This window comes from Drosophila serrata, unplaced genomic scaffold, assembly GCF_035046125.1.
Source record: "Drosophila serrata isolate PLE 108 unplaced genomic scaffold, ASM3504612v1 contig_208, whole genome shotgun sequence".
Classification (NCBI taxonomy): domain Eukaryota; kingdom Metazoa; phylum Arthropoda; class Insecta; order Diptera; family Drosophilidae; genus Drosophila; species Drosophila serrata.
In genome coordinates, this window is record NW_028257106.1 from 703,257 (window position 1) to 720,234 (window position 16,978).

At 41.9% G+C, this 16,978-nt stretch overlaps 1 protein-coding gene and 1 long non-coding RNA gene across 2 annotated transcripts; one reads left to right on the forward strand and one right to left on the reverse strand.

Annotated features, from left to right (window-relative positions):
* The first annotated feature begins 3,760 nt into the window (after window positions 1-3,760).
* On the forward strand, window positions 3,761-7,583 carry LOC147644272 (uncharacterized). The gene is made up of 2 exons (XR_015270893.1): window positions 3,761-7,218; window positions 7,446-7,583. It is a non-coding gene; the product is annotated as an uncharacterized LOC147644272 (long non-coding RNA).
* Window positions 7,584-9,841: 2,258 nt separating this feature from the next.
* On the reverse strand, window positions 9,842-10,336 carry LOC147644273 (uncharacterized). The gene has a single exon (XM_086829498.1). It carries the CDS (start codon window positions 10,334-10,336, stop codon window positions 9,842-9,844), a length of 495 nt encoding a protein of 164 aa, XP_086685624.1.
* Between the last annotated feature and the right edge of the window lie 6,642 nt (window positions 10,337-16,978).

A 16,978-nucleotide genomic window follows, 5' to 3' on the forward strand; every position in this document is an offset into this window, starting at 1 on the left:
ATCTCCAATTTTATGTCGTTCAACTGCTGCTTTATTTTTATCGAACCTTATTTTCTCGTAACTAGCTTGATTGTTCATATTTTCAGTTGCCCTATCTCTAGCATTAACTTTATCTACCTCCATCTCTGTATCACCTCACCTAAAGCATCTTGCCACGATCGGTGACTCGATTCAACCGCTGACAGTAGATTCTTAAGTGTACTCATCACACGTTCAACTCAACCGTTTGCACGGCTTTCTCCTGTAGCTATAAAATGAAGCTTAATCTTCTGTGATGTACAAAATTCTTCTAGTAAAACATCTACCTTGATCAGCTATTATACGCTGCGGTATCCCGAACAAAGAAATAGATGATTTCATTGCCTTAATACAACACTCAGAATCTAATCTTAAAATATGGAGCAAAAAACCAAATTTTGTTAAGGCATCAATTTGTACTATCACATATTCCTTAAGATCATTCTTCCCACTTAATTTCCCAGTAATGTCGATATGCACCGTGTGCCATGGCACATTCACTTTTATCTTCCCAGATGAACCCTTAACAGTTTTACGTGTAATGCAGCTATCAACAAACTTCCTTACATATTTATTCATCTTAGCAAACCAATAATATTGGTAAGTCTTGTCAAGAATCTTTTTGCATCCCAAATGCATGATGGACTCGTGCACTTGATTAATTACTGACCATCGAAATGCATTGGGCACTACTGGCAAACAACGGGTTCTTCCATTTCTCTGAACTTTACGAAACAAGACACCTTTTCTCAACTCATAAGTCTGTGCAACATCATCTGACAACTCTTTAGAGTTAAGTTTGTTTATGATTTTAGTAATTTCAGAATTCTGGCGCTGTTCAACAGCAAGCCAGTCACTTGAGATTTCTGCCAAGTTTACACGCTTTTCAGGGACTAAAGACTTTTCAACTTTAGTGGCTTCTTGGATGTGATTTCTTGATAAAAAATTCACATGGGCCATGCGCTTTCCTTCCTTTATTCGATTTTGAAATCAAACGACTGCAAATACGCTTACAAACGATGCACTCTTGGTGTTAGATTAATCTTTGTCCGCGATGATTTAAGAGAATTACAATCAGTATACACTACAAACGTACGACCAACTAAATAATGACGGAACTGTTTAACGGATTATACCACTGCCAAGTAGTTTTACTAAATACTCTATTACATGAGGACTACCATTGATTCGATGCATTGACATTGCACCAAAACCGTAAGAGCTTTCATCTGTGTGTAACTCTATTGTATGTTGTGGATCAAAAATAACAAGTAAAGGCTCATTTATATGGATAGCAATAATATTTTTTCTAATATCTTTCAACTCGTTATTCCAATTAAACACACTTTTACTCGAAGTTAAGGAATATATCACTTTCATAGTCTGTAAGAACCGAGGCACGAATTTTCGAAAATAGGACGCCAATCCTATAAATTGTCTTACGCTACGAACTGTTTGCGGTGGTGGCAAGGAATTTAACGCAAGAATTTTTTGCGGCATTGGCCTTAACTCTCCAGCTCGTACCTCATACCCCAAGTATTGTACAGAAGTTTTTAAGAATCCAATTAACAATTTGTTATGTTAAAAGAGAATCCCGCTGCAGTCAATACATCCAACACAATCCTCAATCTTTTCATACTTAATTATATGGTAGATGACACCACCATTTATCGTCCATATAGACCATTACATAAGACTATGTGAGATTTCCCAATGCGTTTATAATGGCTCTCTGAAAAACAGACGGGCCGACGAGGCCAAATGGCATCATCAGATACTCATAGTGCCCATCAGGTGTAAAAAACGCGGTATATTCAACAGAATCGGGATGAATGGGTATCTGATGGTATCCACTAGCCATATCCAGACAAGTAAAATATTTTGCACCCGCAAGTCTGGCAATCTGATGGTTGATAAGTGGTAAGGGATATCTGTCAGAAACAGTATTGCTGTTCAGTTCACGCTAGTCAACGCAAAGTCGATCGGATTCGTTCTTCTTTTTAACTAAGAGTATAGGGCAAGCATAGGGAGAACAACTAGGTCGAATAATGTTACAGTTTAACAATTCCGTTATCCTTTCACGTACAATTTCTTTTTCATTTGGACTCAAACGATATGGACGCCGCTGCACAGTTTTGTTTGGATCAATTAATCTAATAGTCATTTCACCCGTATTAACCTTTGTGCAAGGAATTCCATCAATAAATGCAGCTGAGTAGTCTTTAAGTAATTTAATTAAGTTTTCCTTGTCATTACCAATCATTTCAGTATCAACATTAAGTAACACGGCAGATGGCTCAGATACTTTACAGACGTTTACAGATTTAGACTTGACAAATTCAAATTTATCAGGTGTCAAGATGATTTCGTATCCTTGACTAAGGATTTCCCTACCAATAACAATATCATTTGTAAGATGCTTATCTGCTATGACGTTAAACAGTATTTCTACATTATTTCCATTAATGATACAATTAGACAGTTTTTGTAGCTTACTGGAAATGCCAGCGGCGCCAATAACTCGTATTATGACAATATTATTAATAAGTTTCCCATAAAATTTATCGGCAACACTACTTCTAATAAGCGATTTAGCTGCTTTGTTCGTGCACCAATCCACAAGATGCCCAGGTTGTCCACACCGCTAACAGGTCACATTCTGCAAATCTCGATGCTGTTTATTCTCCGATCCAGACCCGTTTAATTTAAACTCCGCCATTTTATGTCCTGGCTTCTTGCATAAGGAGCACACAATTTTGGCTCGCTTGTAGTCGCCGCTATTACCATCAGTACTTCCAGCACTCCGATTTTTGTCAAATGTAAATGCTTTCAGTTCCATCTGGAGTTGACTTCTAGTTTGTACATTTCACGAAAACACCATACTCTGCAAACGGTTGTCAAAATTGGCCATATGCGCAGTGGGTACAGCTATTTCCTCGGCGTTCATATTGCGCCATTTTGTGGTCAATGACGTCACCATACAGCTTGCGTACACTGCAGGGCACTCATTGTGTGCTGGACGGCTGTTCAGCAGATTCAGGAACATACCTGCCGGCGTTTCCTTAATCTCGAAACGCTGTATAAATAGTTCTTTAAACTGCTCCCAATTAATGCCGGGACAGCAGATCTGTGCAAGCCACGGTGAAGCACTGCTCTGCATGCAGCTACTCAACATCATGATAAGTGCGCTGCCATCAATCTGCTGTTCGTCCATTATAATGCTTGCCGTTGCACACCATTGTGTCGCATCAGCTCCAGTTACATCTGGGTTAAATTTTGGCAAAACTACTTGATTTTGTGGACGCACAGACGCTTGCATAGCTTTACACATTTCGACGAAATTGCGATTTTGCAGTTCCATAATAGTACGCCACTGATCTTCAGAAAATGCAGGAGTTGGCACTGATCCCACTTCTGATGTCGGGTTATCATTAAGATTTTCTTAAAAAAAAAAAATAAAAATAATAATAATAATAATAATTTCTTCACTATAATAATGAATATAGGAATATAAATATAATAATAAATAATAAGAAATAGTCGCATAAATTTTTCAAGTTTTGGTTTTACTAACTTTTCCAATATTTATTATATTAACAAAAAAAAAAAAAAAAAACAAATTACTAGTTTTCTAATTTATATATATATATATATATATATATATACTAGCTGTACCCTGCCACGTTTCTCTGTGGCATATTATGGTTAAGAGGGCACTTCTGAATACATCAAGGTTCTGGGAAAATCATCTTCCTGGCATAAGGTGAAGAAGGCAGTCAGAGTTGTCGCTGGCGGATTCAGGACTCTTTCTTGCACATTTCTTTCTGTGAAATAGACACGTTGACCATTCTCCAAATGGACTGCCAAGTTAACTAAAGCTGGATAGCGTTCATCAATGGGGAACGAAAAAATTCTCCATGCAGCCTCGTTGCTGCTTATGTATCTTCCAGCCTGGTATTGAGATATTTCATCGACAACTCGTACTGCATTGTTGTCACCATTTTCTGCCTGAACACAAAAAACTGCCATACTTGCAGATATATTTAATCGATTTCACGGAATTGTAATATTCTACGATGATGTGCGCTTTGTATGATTTTGACAATAGTGGTGAGTATGGAACCACCCAACGATTGTCTACCTCAATATCACCAATTCTCATGTTTAAATTTGCCGAAGTCCCTCCATCTTCAGTTGACCGTCTCCCATACAGAGGATATCCATCGTCCCCTGTTACGGTGTTGGCTGTATGCTTTATGATAGATTTGTCCTTTGATTTTAAAAGTTGGCATGAATTGTGTAGTTATAATTTCCGCACCAAATGACGTCATTTGAAAGCAAGAGTTGTATTTCCTAATGTTCGACAGGAAATGCTTCGATTCTGCAGTAGATCCAGCGAATAGAGAGTGCAGAGGCTCTGGTGGTGCTTCAAGTTGAGGCAATTCCACTTTCCCGGAAGCACAACGCAATCCTTTTGGTTCGTTTTTGAATTTGGGAGCCTGACGGTATATGCAGACCTGATGCATTCGTCCAATAACGACATTCGATTCGAGCTGTAATAAATAGTTGGATTATATCTGAATGCAAGACGATTGTATTGCAGGTTTTGATCTTCTGCAAGCTGTAAACGCGCTTCAGCTACCCTTGCCCTGTCGCGTTCATTATTTTGAGAGTGAATCAAATCGATTGCTGCAGAACGCGACTACCTAACTCTCAATCGTTTTCTCTCAAGCCTATCTGCTCGTCTTTCTGCTAATTCCTCGTTACTTACTTACTTACTGAACCTGAACAAAAAAATAAAATTTTTTTCTCCAATTCCTTATTTGAATTTTTTTTGAATGTTTGACAGGAAATGCTTTGATTCAGCTGGCTGCCTGTAGAGGGCGCAGCAGTAGGGGCACGGGGAAACGCGAAAAAAGTGATATATTCGCAAATGCAGATAAGCTATCAACATCAAAAGTAGACAATAACCGAGCTGGAACCTCAACGCATGTTCTCTAAAAATTTGGGCTTAAACGGTTCAGAACTTTTCAACTTTCTTCTTTCAATATGTTTTGAATGTTTGACAGGAAATGCTTTGATTCAGCTGGCTGCCTGTAGAGGGCGCAGCAGTAGGGGCACGGGGAAACGCTAAAAAAAATTGATATATTTGCAACCGCAGATAAGCTATCAACATCAAAAGTAGACAATAACCGAGCTCGAACCTCAACGCATGTTGTGTAAAAATTTGGGCTTTATCGGTTCAGAACTTTTCAAGTCTATGAAGGATGTAGACACGAAAAGAGCATTTTTATATATATAGATATATATATATCTATTATAACATAATAATTATCAAAATAACTCCATAGATAACATTATTACTGTACCACTTATATTACTGCAACATTGTGGCATTTGTTTATGTCCAAATATACCCAGCACTTAAAGTGCGGAGTAATTCGACCCACACAACAATGTTATGAACATCCTAAATGCTGAGCCGGCATGTCTGCATGCGCGGCCGATCATTCGGTTACCATGTGAGCATAACACTCTCTCTCTCAGGCGTGCTGCTTGCGTCGCCTATATACACTTATGCATAAGCATTGACCGCTGCTCTCTGCAGATATACATATTTAGATACATATATACATAATATACATATTTAGATTCATAAGCGTTGGCCGCGGAGCTGCTCGGACAGCTATGTGAATTGTAAGCCAAGCCAATAGATTCTTAAGTTAAGCAGGGCATTCATGAAATGAGCCCGGACCAGAATGGATCAATAAATAACCACTAATGCACTAACAAATAAATTGAACTAATTATTGAACTTATTACATTAACTCAATGAAATATTGCATAATTGCCGAGTCGGTAAATCAGTTTGATGAAGCTGGTGCGAGTGGAGTGGATCAATTCCTTAAAACTGGCCTTTGATCCCGCACAGACTTCGCGAATTTTATTGCGACAGTCATCGGAAATGATGAGGAGCTAAGCGATATTGAAAAATTACAATATCTATGGTCAAGGGTATTCGGCATGGCTCTAGAGACCATACGTTCGCTTGAGGCCTCGAATGCCAATTATAAAAGGCTTTGGATTTACTCACCAATCGATTCGATAATAAAGTTCTACATTTTCAGGCACACGTACGGGCATTATTTGGGTTAAAAGGTGTCGAGAAGGGATCAGCCAAGGGTCTTCGGGAGTAAGGCGATGGCATGAATTCGCATCTGCGAACAAACCGTACCCTTGCCATTCACATCGTCGCACGAAAGCTGGATCAGAGGACGCGCGAAAAATGGGAAGAGAATTTGTCCATCAACGATCTATCTACCTGGGATTCTATGGAGTCGTTCTTGCAGAGGAGGTGTAGGATGATAGAAAAATTTGGATCAAGCCTTGGCAAACACCAGGCCAGCAGGTGGGAAAAAACCTGCACAGGTATAGCTATGTATATTATGTGATGCTAGGGATCATTATTTGGCAAAATATTTTAAATTTGTGTCCGATTCTTCGAAGAAGTTGCACCTGTACCTCAAATATTTGCAGCAATGCAAGTCAGCGAACTGCAGATATTGTCACATAAAGCACCACTCTTTGTTGCATATCAAATAAGACCCATCCGGACCATCCACCTCAGTCTCATCACTATCATCCAATCCACTTCTAAACACTCAGCCATCAACATCATCTTCATCAGCATTAGTATCATGTTTACATTCATCATCCCAACCTGAATACCATTCATAAAACCCTCCACCAAAACCCACAAATATTCTTCCCGTTAATTACGTGTTGCTTCCAACCGCTTTTATATATGTGACAAATAGGACTGTTGAATTTATGCCTTGCCGAGCTCTCCTAGACTAAGCGGCTCAGTTAAACTTTATAACTTCACGCCTAGCGAACCAATTAAATTTGAATCATCGAAAGACGCATACACTAGTCTCTGGGATTGGTGATTTTTCCTTGAAATCTGATAAGGCAGTGGACATTCAAGCTTAATCCCGGGATGGAAGGTATCGTGCCGCATTCTCCGCGGTCGGAGAATTATCAGCCCCATTTCAATATTAATGCAACATCATGGGAAAATTCGCAAAATATATCGCTTGCTGATCCTTATTTCAACCGATCAGAACGAATAGATCTTCTAATTGGTGCTGGCCTCTTTTTCGAACTAATTGCTACGGGACAAATTCATTTGGATAGCGCGTTGCCAACACTTCAGAACACCGAACTTGGTTGGATCGCGTCTGGGGGGCTGCCGAGTGCGTCAACTTATAAGTCTGTCTTAGCTGCCATCGTGAAGGCTCCTAGTAATCATTCTGATGATGACACGCTTGCTGCCGAAGTAAAGCCAGCTTGGCTATAAGAGCAATGAAAGAGCTCTCTTATGATGAGGAGGAATCATTTTTAGTTGGAGCAAGAATTGTTCTAAGGTAATTCAGTTGAAGAGGTGAGAGAAATTCGATATCCTTAGGAAAGCAAACGGATTTCACTGAGGCCAATGCTTGGATTCGAAGGATTACTTCGCGTTGGCGGAAGGCTTCAGAGCTCAAACTTGGATAACGATAAGGGGAAATATTAACAAGCGTTTCTGGCCACATTGCGGAAAAGTTATTGGCCAATTGGAGGCCACAAATTCGTAGCTAGCCGTTCTGCCCAACGATGCCGATACCGTGGGAACAGTACCTCTTCCAACGGGGGGAGGATCACGAGCAGACCGCTCGTGCCAAAATATGCGCGGAAAGGTGTATCCTACTGCACTCTTAGCTCTTCTCTTTGTTATCAATTTTTCTCTCTCTTCTTCTTCTGTCGCCTTATCTGTTAAGCTAAGCTACATTGTAAGATTTTATTTTGAAGCCAAGCGTTCGATCGCTAGTTGCATCTCCGACGAGAGAACAATAAAACAAGAAAATAAATGCGGCATATAATCGACCTATTCGTGCGTAAGTTATTATTGCTAAGGGTTGGTAAATTTGATGTTTTCCCCATAAACAGATACTAATCCTTTTGAATTGGTTTTTCCTTCACCAACACCTGATATTTGGGTAATATTGTTATAGTCAACATTAGTAAATAAGTCTGAAGTTTCTTTTAGTAAAGAGATGTCTTCACCTGTATCAACTAGTAATGTACATAATTTATTCGTTTTTGAGTGAAACAAAGAGATTAAAGTTAAGATTGATAGTGTTAACCGTATTTTTACTGGGTTTTGGATCTTAGGGGTCTTTATTGGTTTTTCGAGGTGTTTTTTTACAGTTCGGACATTACTATTATTATTATTTCTCTTATTATTATTGTTATTATTGTTTCCCCCACGGTTATTTCCTGTATAACTTCCACGACCTCTATTATTATTTTTGCCCTGGTTATTATATAGTACTGGTTGTTACCGTTATTTTGGTAGTAAACATTGTTTCGGTATTGACCGTTGTATTGGTTGTTACCACGGCCACATCATCTTCCACGAAAATTACCTCGGTAAATATTGTCTCGGTTAGATTGTTGGCCTCTGGTATACAATACTGTGTTGGGGTTATCTGTCATTTCAGTACTACATTTTATGATCTTTATGACAGCTTCATTCATGGTTGTAAAATTTCGATATTTAAGGATTGTCTTAAGTGTGCCATGTTCACAATTTTTAACCATTGTAGAGTTGGCTTCTTTTGTGCTAAATTTATTAGCGTTTTGAGCCTATAACCCCTCGTCAATGTATATTGCCTTTAGTAACTTCCGGAGGAAATCAGTTTCATTAGTAAATATTTCAGCAGTTTTTCCTTTCTGTGTTGTTTTAGCCATTTTAGGATTTATTTCATCAAATGTTTTACCGAAAATAGTGTCATGCAGTGTTTTTATGATAGCCTTTATTGAACTTTCATTTTGAACTTTGTATAGAGTGGATCCTATTATTTTTGTTTTAATGACTTCAACAGCCAAATCTTCGAATGTACCTTTAGATAAGTCCACCAACTTCAAAGCTGTTACAATTCTTTGAAAGTGTATCTTTTTTTCTTTTTCTTGAATAACGCTATCGTTTGAATCTGAGTTAGTTAAGTCCTGATCTGATAATTCAGATTGAAAGAGGACGCCGGAGACTAAGAGGTTATTTATGTATTTTTCCTCTATTTTTGGACCTGTAGAATCAGAGTCATCAATCTCTGTTGGATCGAGTGCCAATGATTCTGTTTCTTCTCTAGGTTCTACGGTCAATGGAGTGTTTAATATGTTTTGTAAATAATTATTTAAATTGTATCTTTCTTTTATTGCTATTGTGGCAGGATAGATAGCTGGAAGGCCCACTGTACCACATAATGATAGACATTAAGTAACAGAGCCCACTGTATAAAAGCAAAACGCAATATAAAAGACCGGTTAGAAATATAAGTAATATACTCACAGAAATGCTGCAAAAAGGGCACAATACGCCATCAACGCCAGAGGCGGCCATTTGAAAGATATCATATTCAAATATTGATGTGAACAAATCTACTTGGAACAAAATAAATGATTAAGATTGCCAATCGACAAATTTTTATTTTTTTCTTTGATTTAAAAAAAAAAAAAACATGGGTCCGTCGAATATGGGCAACCCTGTATATTTCTTAGATTAGCCTAGCTTATGCGAAGGTTGGCGAAGGCGAGGCGAATTCGCGAAGAGCGCGAGAGAGCTTTATTGCGCTCTCGCCTTCGACCTAAACTAACTACACTAGACTTCAAAAAATGATAATATTAGCCAACACCGGCCCCGTTGAACGCCTCCACGGCTTCAACATCCTGGAAGCGGCGCCAGCTTGTGAATCGCCCTCCGGAAGATGGCTCCATCGCTCCGTCAAAGATCGACGACCCTGACCATGCCGTCCTCCCCTGCGTGCGTCGCGACGATCCGCCCCAGTAGCCACTGTTGAGGCGGCAGGTTGTCCTCTGCCACGATGACGAGCTGTCCCTCCTTTACATTTTCCTGCTCGTGGTGCCACTTGCCTCGGATTTGGAGGCCCAGCACATATTCCCGGGACCATCGCCGCCAAAAGGTTTGCTTGGCTGACGAGACAAGCCGCCATCGTCGCAAGCAGCTGAGACCCGCCTGGTCCGGGGTCCGCAGTGCTGGTGCTGCGACGAGGGGCCCGCCTGTCAGCAGGTGTCCGGGAGCGAGTGTCTCTCCGTCGCTTGGGTCCTGGCTGAGAGCTCCGAGGGGCCGTGAGTTCATGATGGCCTCGATTCCGACGAGGACTGTCCCCAGCTCTTCTGCGTTGAGGAGTGCGCTGCCCACCGCTCGTAGAAGTAGGTGCTTGGCAGTTTTCACACCTGCCTCCCATAGTCCGCCCATGTGCGGAGCCCGAGGGGGTGTGAACGCAAATTCGCATCCGCTTTTTTATGCGAATTCGCGAATCGCGTCCGCCTGCTCCTCGAGCCTCTCGCGAAGAGCCTGGAAGTGGCGATTCGCTCCGACGAAGTTCGTCGCGTTGTCGCAATGTACGGTCTGGGGACATCCTCGGCGACCAATAAACCTTTGAAAAGCCAATAAAAACGAGTCAGTACTTAGGTCTAAAACAATTTCTAAATGAACCGCCTTGGACGCAAAACAAACAAATAAGGCAATGTAGGACTTATATGGGGGCCTTCCTCGGATTTTTAATGTCTTATAAACAGGGCCACAAAAATCAACGCCACATATTGCAAATGGGCGGAGAGCACGGAGTCTTTCCGCGGGAAGATTTCCCATAATTTGAGTCATCAGTCGGGGCGTGTATTTAAAACAGGTCACCCACGATCGAACTGTCTGACTGCAGAGTTCCTGAGCGTTTATGGTTCAAAGTGCTCGAGGACCGACATGAAAATTTGTGTGGTGCAGATGCCGGACGTAGCTCTGCACAAATTGGGAGCGTTTCGTCAACAGCAAGGGAAACTTGGCATCGTAAGATATAGGAGCGTCTTCATGGATGAATGGGTTCAATAGCTAAAGACTTGGGCCGACCTTGGAACCTTTACGAATTTTTACTATTTCTATTTGATACTCGTGATTCTGAATTATTTCGACGATCTTATTAAATGCTTCAGTATATTCCGTCGGTGACAGAGTTTTTTCGAAAACTATACACTTGTCTTTACATTTTCTTATAAAGCGGAACATATAAGCGAACACTCTCAGCAGTTTCAGGTGTGACGAGAATCCCTCGATGACGCAAATCGGAAGTTTGCAACGCAGCGGTCAGTCCGACCACAGTCTTTCTTGATTCCTGACGCAAGACTTCCTCATCCAGTTCAAAATGAACATTTTTGGGCCAGTTCTCCTCCTCGTCCTTCAGAAATTGGGGCCCCGTGAATCAGATCGACTGTCCAATTTCGTCGACGTCACAACCTCTAGACACTATATCTGCTGGGTTCTGCTTCCTTGGAACATGCTGCCATGTAGCCTGTCCTGACCATTCTTGAATCTCCGCAACTCTGTTCGAAACGAATGTCGTCAACGACGATGGATGAGATCGGATCCAATGGAGAGTGACTTCCGAATCCGACTAGTAAACGGTTCGTTCGATAGGGACATTTTAGAGATCTGCGAGAAGGTGAGCGGCACATAACTCAAGCCTTGGGAGCGTTTTTGTCTTGAGCGGCGCTACTTTCGACTTTGAAGTCAACAACGATAATTTGTAACCTTCAGCTGATTTGCTACGAATGTAGACGCAAGCTCCATAGGCTCTCATGGATGCGTCGGCAAAGGCATGTAATTGCACCGGTGACATCGGATCAGTATGCACAAACCGAGGAATACCTATCTTATCCAATTGAGACAAGGTATTTTTTAGCATATTCCATGCAGTTTCTAAATGCAGCAGAATTGATTCATCCCAGTCTAACTTCTTAAGCCAAAGTTCCTGCAATAGGATCTTAGATTTTATTACGATGGGACTTAATAAGCCGAGGGGGTCAAACAGCTCGGAGACCTATGACAGAATTGTCAATTTTAAATTTGAAGGCATCTTCGCTGGGCAACCAAGATATTCCTAACGCCTTAGTTGACTCTGAGTCCGAGATAGGTATTGACTTAACTGTGCTCTCAGATGCACTGTGCCACTTTGTCAATTCAAAACCTGATGTTTGAAGAACCTGAGACTCTTCAGACTTGATTGTCCGTAGCTCCTCTACACATGCAGCACCAGTTAGCATGTCATCGACGTAAAAATCGGATCCAATTACGTCGGCAGCTCTAGGGAATGAAAGTTTCGCAGATTCACTCAACCTTTATAAACACCGTATAGCAAGAAAAGGGGCTGGTCCAGTACCATATGTAACGGTGTTAATCTTGAATAATCTCAAGGATTCAGAGGGGTCTCTTCTCCACACTATGAGTTGAAACTGCCTATCCGCTTCGTTAACCATCACTTGGCGATACATCTTTTTTACATCGGCAGTCAGGGCATACCTGTGTAGCCGGAAGCGGAGTAGACTGGAGTACAACTCGTCTTGGATTGTCGGTCCTACCATCAAGATGTCATTTAAGGCCACTTGAGTTGATGTTTTGCACGATGAAACTTTGTTGACGTACTCTGGGGCCTCAACACACATTGATGGAATATGACATAATGTGGAGTGGAAGGAATTTTGTTGTCTGTAGGCGAGATATTCTTCGATAAATTCCAAGTACATGGCCTTTAAGTCAGGATCTCGAGAAAACCTTCTCTCAAGCGACAAAAACCGCCGTTTTGCAACTTCAAAGGAATTGCCTAGCCCCTTAGGGTCAGGTTTAAACGGCAGCCTTACTTCAAACCGACCTGATGGCAATACCTGAGTAATCTTCCTGTAGTACTCTTCACATAACTTGTGCTCAGAAAAATTTCTGTAGCGTGGTGTTGATCGACACTAACGATTCTTCACTACAACTGAAACTATTTACATCTTGCTTCGGGATTGCAGATTTATATCTCCCCGAGACAACCCAACCAAGGAGGGTTTTTTGAAGAGTTGGATAGTCAGGACCTTGTTTAATTTGAACAACAGCTAGCAATTCGAAAAATGATTCGGCTCCGATTAGCATATCAATTTTTTGGGATTTGTAAAAGTAGAGGTCTGCTAATGGGAGATTCTATGGGATCTTCCAATCGCAGACGTTCACCGATTGATCGGGATGATAACCGGTGATCGATTTCAAGATCCAGAAATCGAACGAGAACTCACTCCCATTGATTCGTGACATCACCACGGTGTGTATCTTTTTCCTGACTTGAGAATTGGACTCGCCAATACCAAGTAAGTTGAAACACGACTCCTTTCTACGAATCTGTAAGCGGTTCGCTAATTTTTCTGTTATAAAATTCGTTTGAGACCCAGAGTCCAGAAGTGCTTGGGCTAAAACGTATTCACCGCTTTTCGTGCGCATGCTTACGATTGACGTAGCCAAGATTACCCTGTCCAATGACGTAGCATGCATAACATGTGTAACGGAACTGCATCCTGGCAACGCCAGGCTAGCTCAGTAGGCCCAGGGCTGGGTCCGACCCAATGCCCGCAGTCCGCACAATTAAATATCGGAATAAATCGGACTTCTCTGACATCATTCCTCACGAAACACAACTCTCATCACTAATTACAACAAAGACAGAAACAAAGGTAAATAAACAATTAAATCTAGACGGACGGATACGGCTGAGACAAATTGGCGGCATTGGTGTTTCTGCCACGACGCCCCACCCATCCTGTGATGCCTGCTGGCTATCTAGGGGCATCACCCATCTCAGGCGGACCGGAGCCTATTCCAGGCGGTCTGGCGACCGGCTCATCTCCCCCAGGTAAACTTATATTTTAATTTATATTGCCACTCCCGGCAAGAGCGTGGCCTTAGCCAGGGATGCGCTTGCGCCAAGGCTGCCTCTTTTGGGGACTCAAAACTCCCGGAGGAAGAGCCTTCAATGATTCGGCCTCAATCGGCCACAAAATTATGTTTCCCTCTTTGTTCCCTAATCCCTGCTGGAGCTCCAAGAGAAATATAGGGGTATGGGTGTTCGCAACAAAAAAAAAAAAAAAACAAGAAAGAGAAAACGATCGGCTTCTACTCCGTTCCCATCACAGCGCTCGTGTTGCAGCAACCCCGGACCCAGGATACGGTCGAGCGGAGGACACGGGTAAGGAACGAGTATAACACAAAACACTTAATATTATCATATAAACTATATGGCCAACCCCCTTGTCATGGACCTTTCCGGAACGGACTCACCGGATTAGCTGGCAGCGCTCTGGGCTTCTGCGGTGGCTCTGGTCACGTTCTCGTCGAATAGTAGGTGGCTTCGGCTACTGCGCTACGGCTTAGGCGGTTCTAGCGTCGCTCCGGCGGCTAGGGGCGGTGGCAAGGCGGCTAGGGGTGGCGGCAAGGCGGCCCTATGGCGGCTCCGGCTACTGCGGTGATGGCTTCGGCTAAATGAGGCGGCGGCAAGCGCGGCTCCGGCTACTACGGTGATGGCTCCGGCCACGTGAGGCGGCGGCAAGCGCGGCTCCGGCTACTGCGGTGATGGCTCCGGCCACGTGAGGCGGCGGCAAGCGCGGCTCCGGCTACTGCGGTGATGGCTCCGGCCACGTGAGCCGGTCGCCAGACCGCCTGGAATAGGCTCCGGTCCGCCGGAGATGGGTGATGCCCCTTGATAACCAGGAGGCATCACAGGATGGGTGGGGCGTCGTGGCAGAAACACCAAAGCCACCAATTTGTCTCAGCCGTGTCCGTCCGTCTAGATTTAATTGTTTATTTACCTTTTTTTCTGTCTTTGTTGTAATTAGTGATGAGAGTTGTGTTTCGTGAGGAATGATGTCAGAGAAGTCCGATTTATTCCGATATTTAATTGTGCGGACTGCGGGCATTGGGTCGGACCCAGCCCTGGGCCTACTGAGCTAGCCTGGCGTTGCCCGAGAAAGGATGCAGTTCCGTTACACATGTGACGTGGAAGGCTGCTCTTGGTTAAAGGGAGGAGAAATATTCTCTTGAAGGGGTGGCCACGCTAAACTTTTATCAGGCAGTGTGTATCTGTGAAGCAGAATGTGATGTGAGCGGTCACAAGCTCTACACTTTTTTCCTTTGCATTTTGACACAGTATAGCCTTTTCGCAGACAATTGATGCATAAGGAGGCTGACTTGACAAACTCGAACCTTTGCATTACAGAGAGACGCCCAAACGGGCTGCAATTCTGTAGTGAATGATCTTCTGCAATGCAATAGCTACAAGTTTGCTGAGGCTTGCTGTTGGAGGAAGAACACGAAAATGAGCTTCGATTATGTGGTTTGCTTGACGGTAATTTTTCCAGCTTTGGTTTTGTCGATTCTTCAGCCGATAAATGCTGGTATAGGCGATTTAACATTTTCTCACAATCGGACCAAAGTGGCAATGTCTCATAATCGAGTTGTTCCTCCCATTTTTGTTTAGTCACTGGGTCGACTCTATTTAATACCAAATATATCAACATTGCTTTCGAAATTGTTGTATCATCTCCTATCGATAGCAGAGAACCGTAAATCGACGAAACAGTGTCGATAAGATTTCTCAAGGAGGATGCGGATTGATGCGATATTTTTGGAAGACTAAACAATGTTGAAATATTATTCATAGAGATGAGGCATTCGTTGTCGTAAACCTTTTTCAAACTGGCCATCGCCTTTTCGTAATTACTCCCGGTGACTTGGTAAGCTTTAATTGTTCCTAAAGCTTCACCAGAGAGACATGAAATTAAATGGTTAAATTTTTCGATAACTGGAATGCTGGCATCTTTATGAACCAAAGTTTCGAAGAGGCTAATAAAATTTTAAAATTCCGAATAATTTCCACTAAATTTTGGCAATGCCAAATTCGGAAGTCGCGCACGAGTTGGTGCTACTGCAGCTGATCCCGGAGTTTCGCTGCTGGCTGCTGTTCTAACGGCAGATAATAATGAAATTAATTTTGCCTTGGTCACGATGCTAAGTTCTTCCAACTCGTCGCCATATTCATCGCCACTATCTATGTCTTCTATCTGTTTTTCTATTTGATTTGCCTTGTTAATTGAAGCATTTAAGTTTTCGAGTCGACATTTTAATTATTCTTCTAAAATCGGAATCGAACCCTGTTCCAGCCGCTCGTTTAATCGGCTTATGGTTCTGACCCGACTTTGGAGCTTGTTTTTTAACTTTTCCAGAAGAGATTTATTTTTTGTATCCTGGCTCATTTTTACGAATTAATTAAATTAATTTTCCCAAGAATAATAAAAAGAATGGCCGAAAATTATGGTTTAAATCAGAAAGACGACGAAAGTATAATTTATAGCTTTCGAATCAAATATAAATAATATCAAAATAATATCAAATAAAGACTCAATTAAAAAGAATAAAAAAATATATATATATATATAAATATTCTTTTTAATTTAATAAATATTTAATATTAATAATTTATTAATTAATATTACCAATTAATATTTCTATTTTGTTCGAAAAGTCTATTAAAGATTTTTTCTGATGACAAATAATTTATTTAATTGAAACGAGTCACGCAGTATCAATATTAATAGCGGGTGCAAGTGACGCCGAAAAGTGTATACCCGACAAATGCAGGGTAGCGCGTCACTTGGCGGTCCGCCAATCAAATGACCGAAAAAGAGTATACCCGACAAAAACAGGGTAGCGCGTCACTTGGCGGTCCGCTAATCTAAGCGCGCCAAACTAAGAGAGCCCAACAACAACAACGACTGCACCGGCACACAAGCGAAAGCGAAAACGAAAAAGTTCACCGTTGCAGCTGCTGGTATACATATGTATAAGGCTTTATGTATTGGTGCGCAAGCTTGGATTAACTTCCCAACTATTAAAGCGAGTTCTAACGAGAGAGGAGGGGAAGGGGGCGACAGTGATTGCAATATAATACAGTCGAGTCCCGATAATTCGAAATGGCAAGGGGATCACTTTTTTTACGAATTAGACGGGAATTCGATTTATCGAGATTTCTATTTAAAGGGGCTC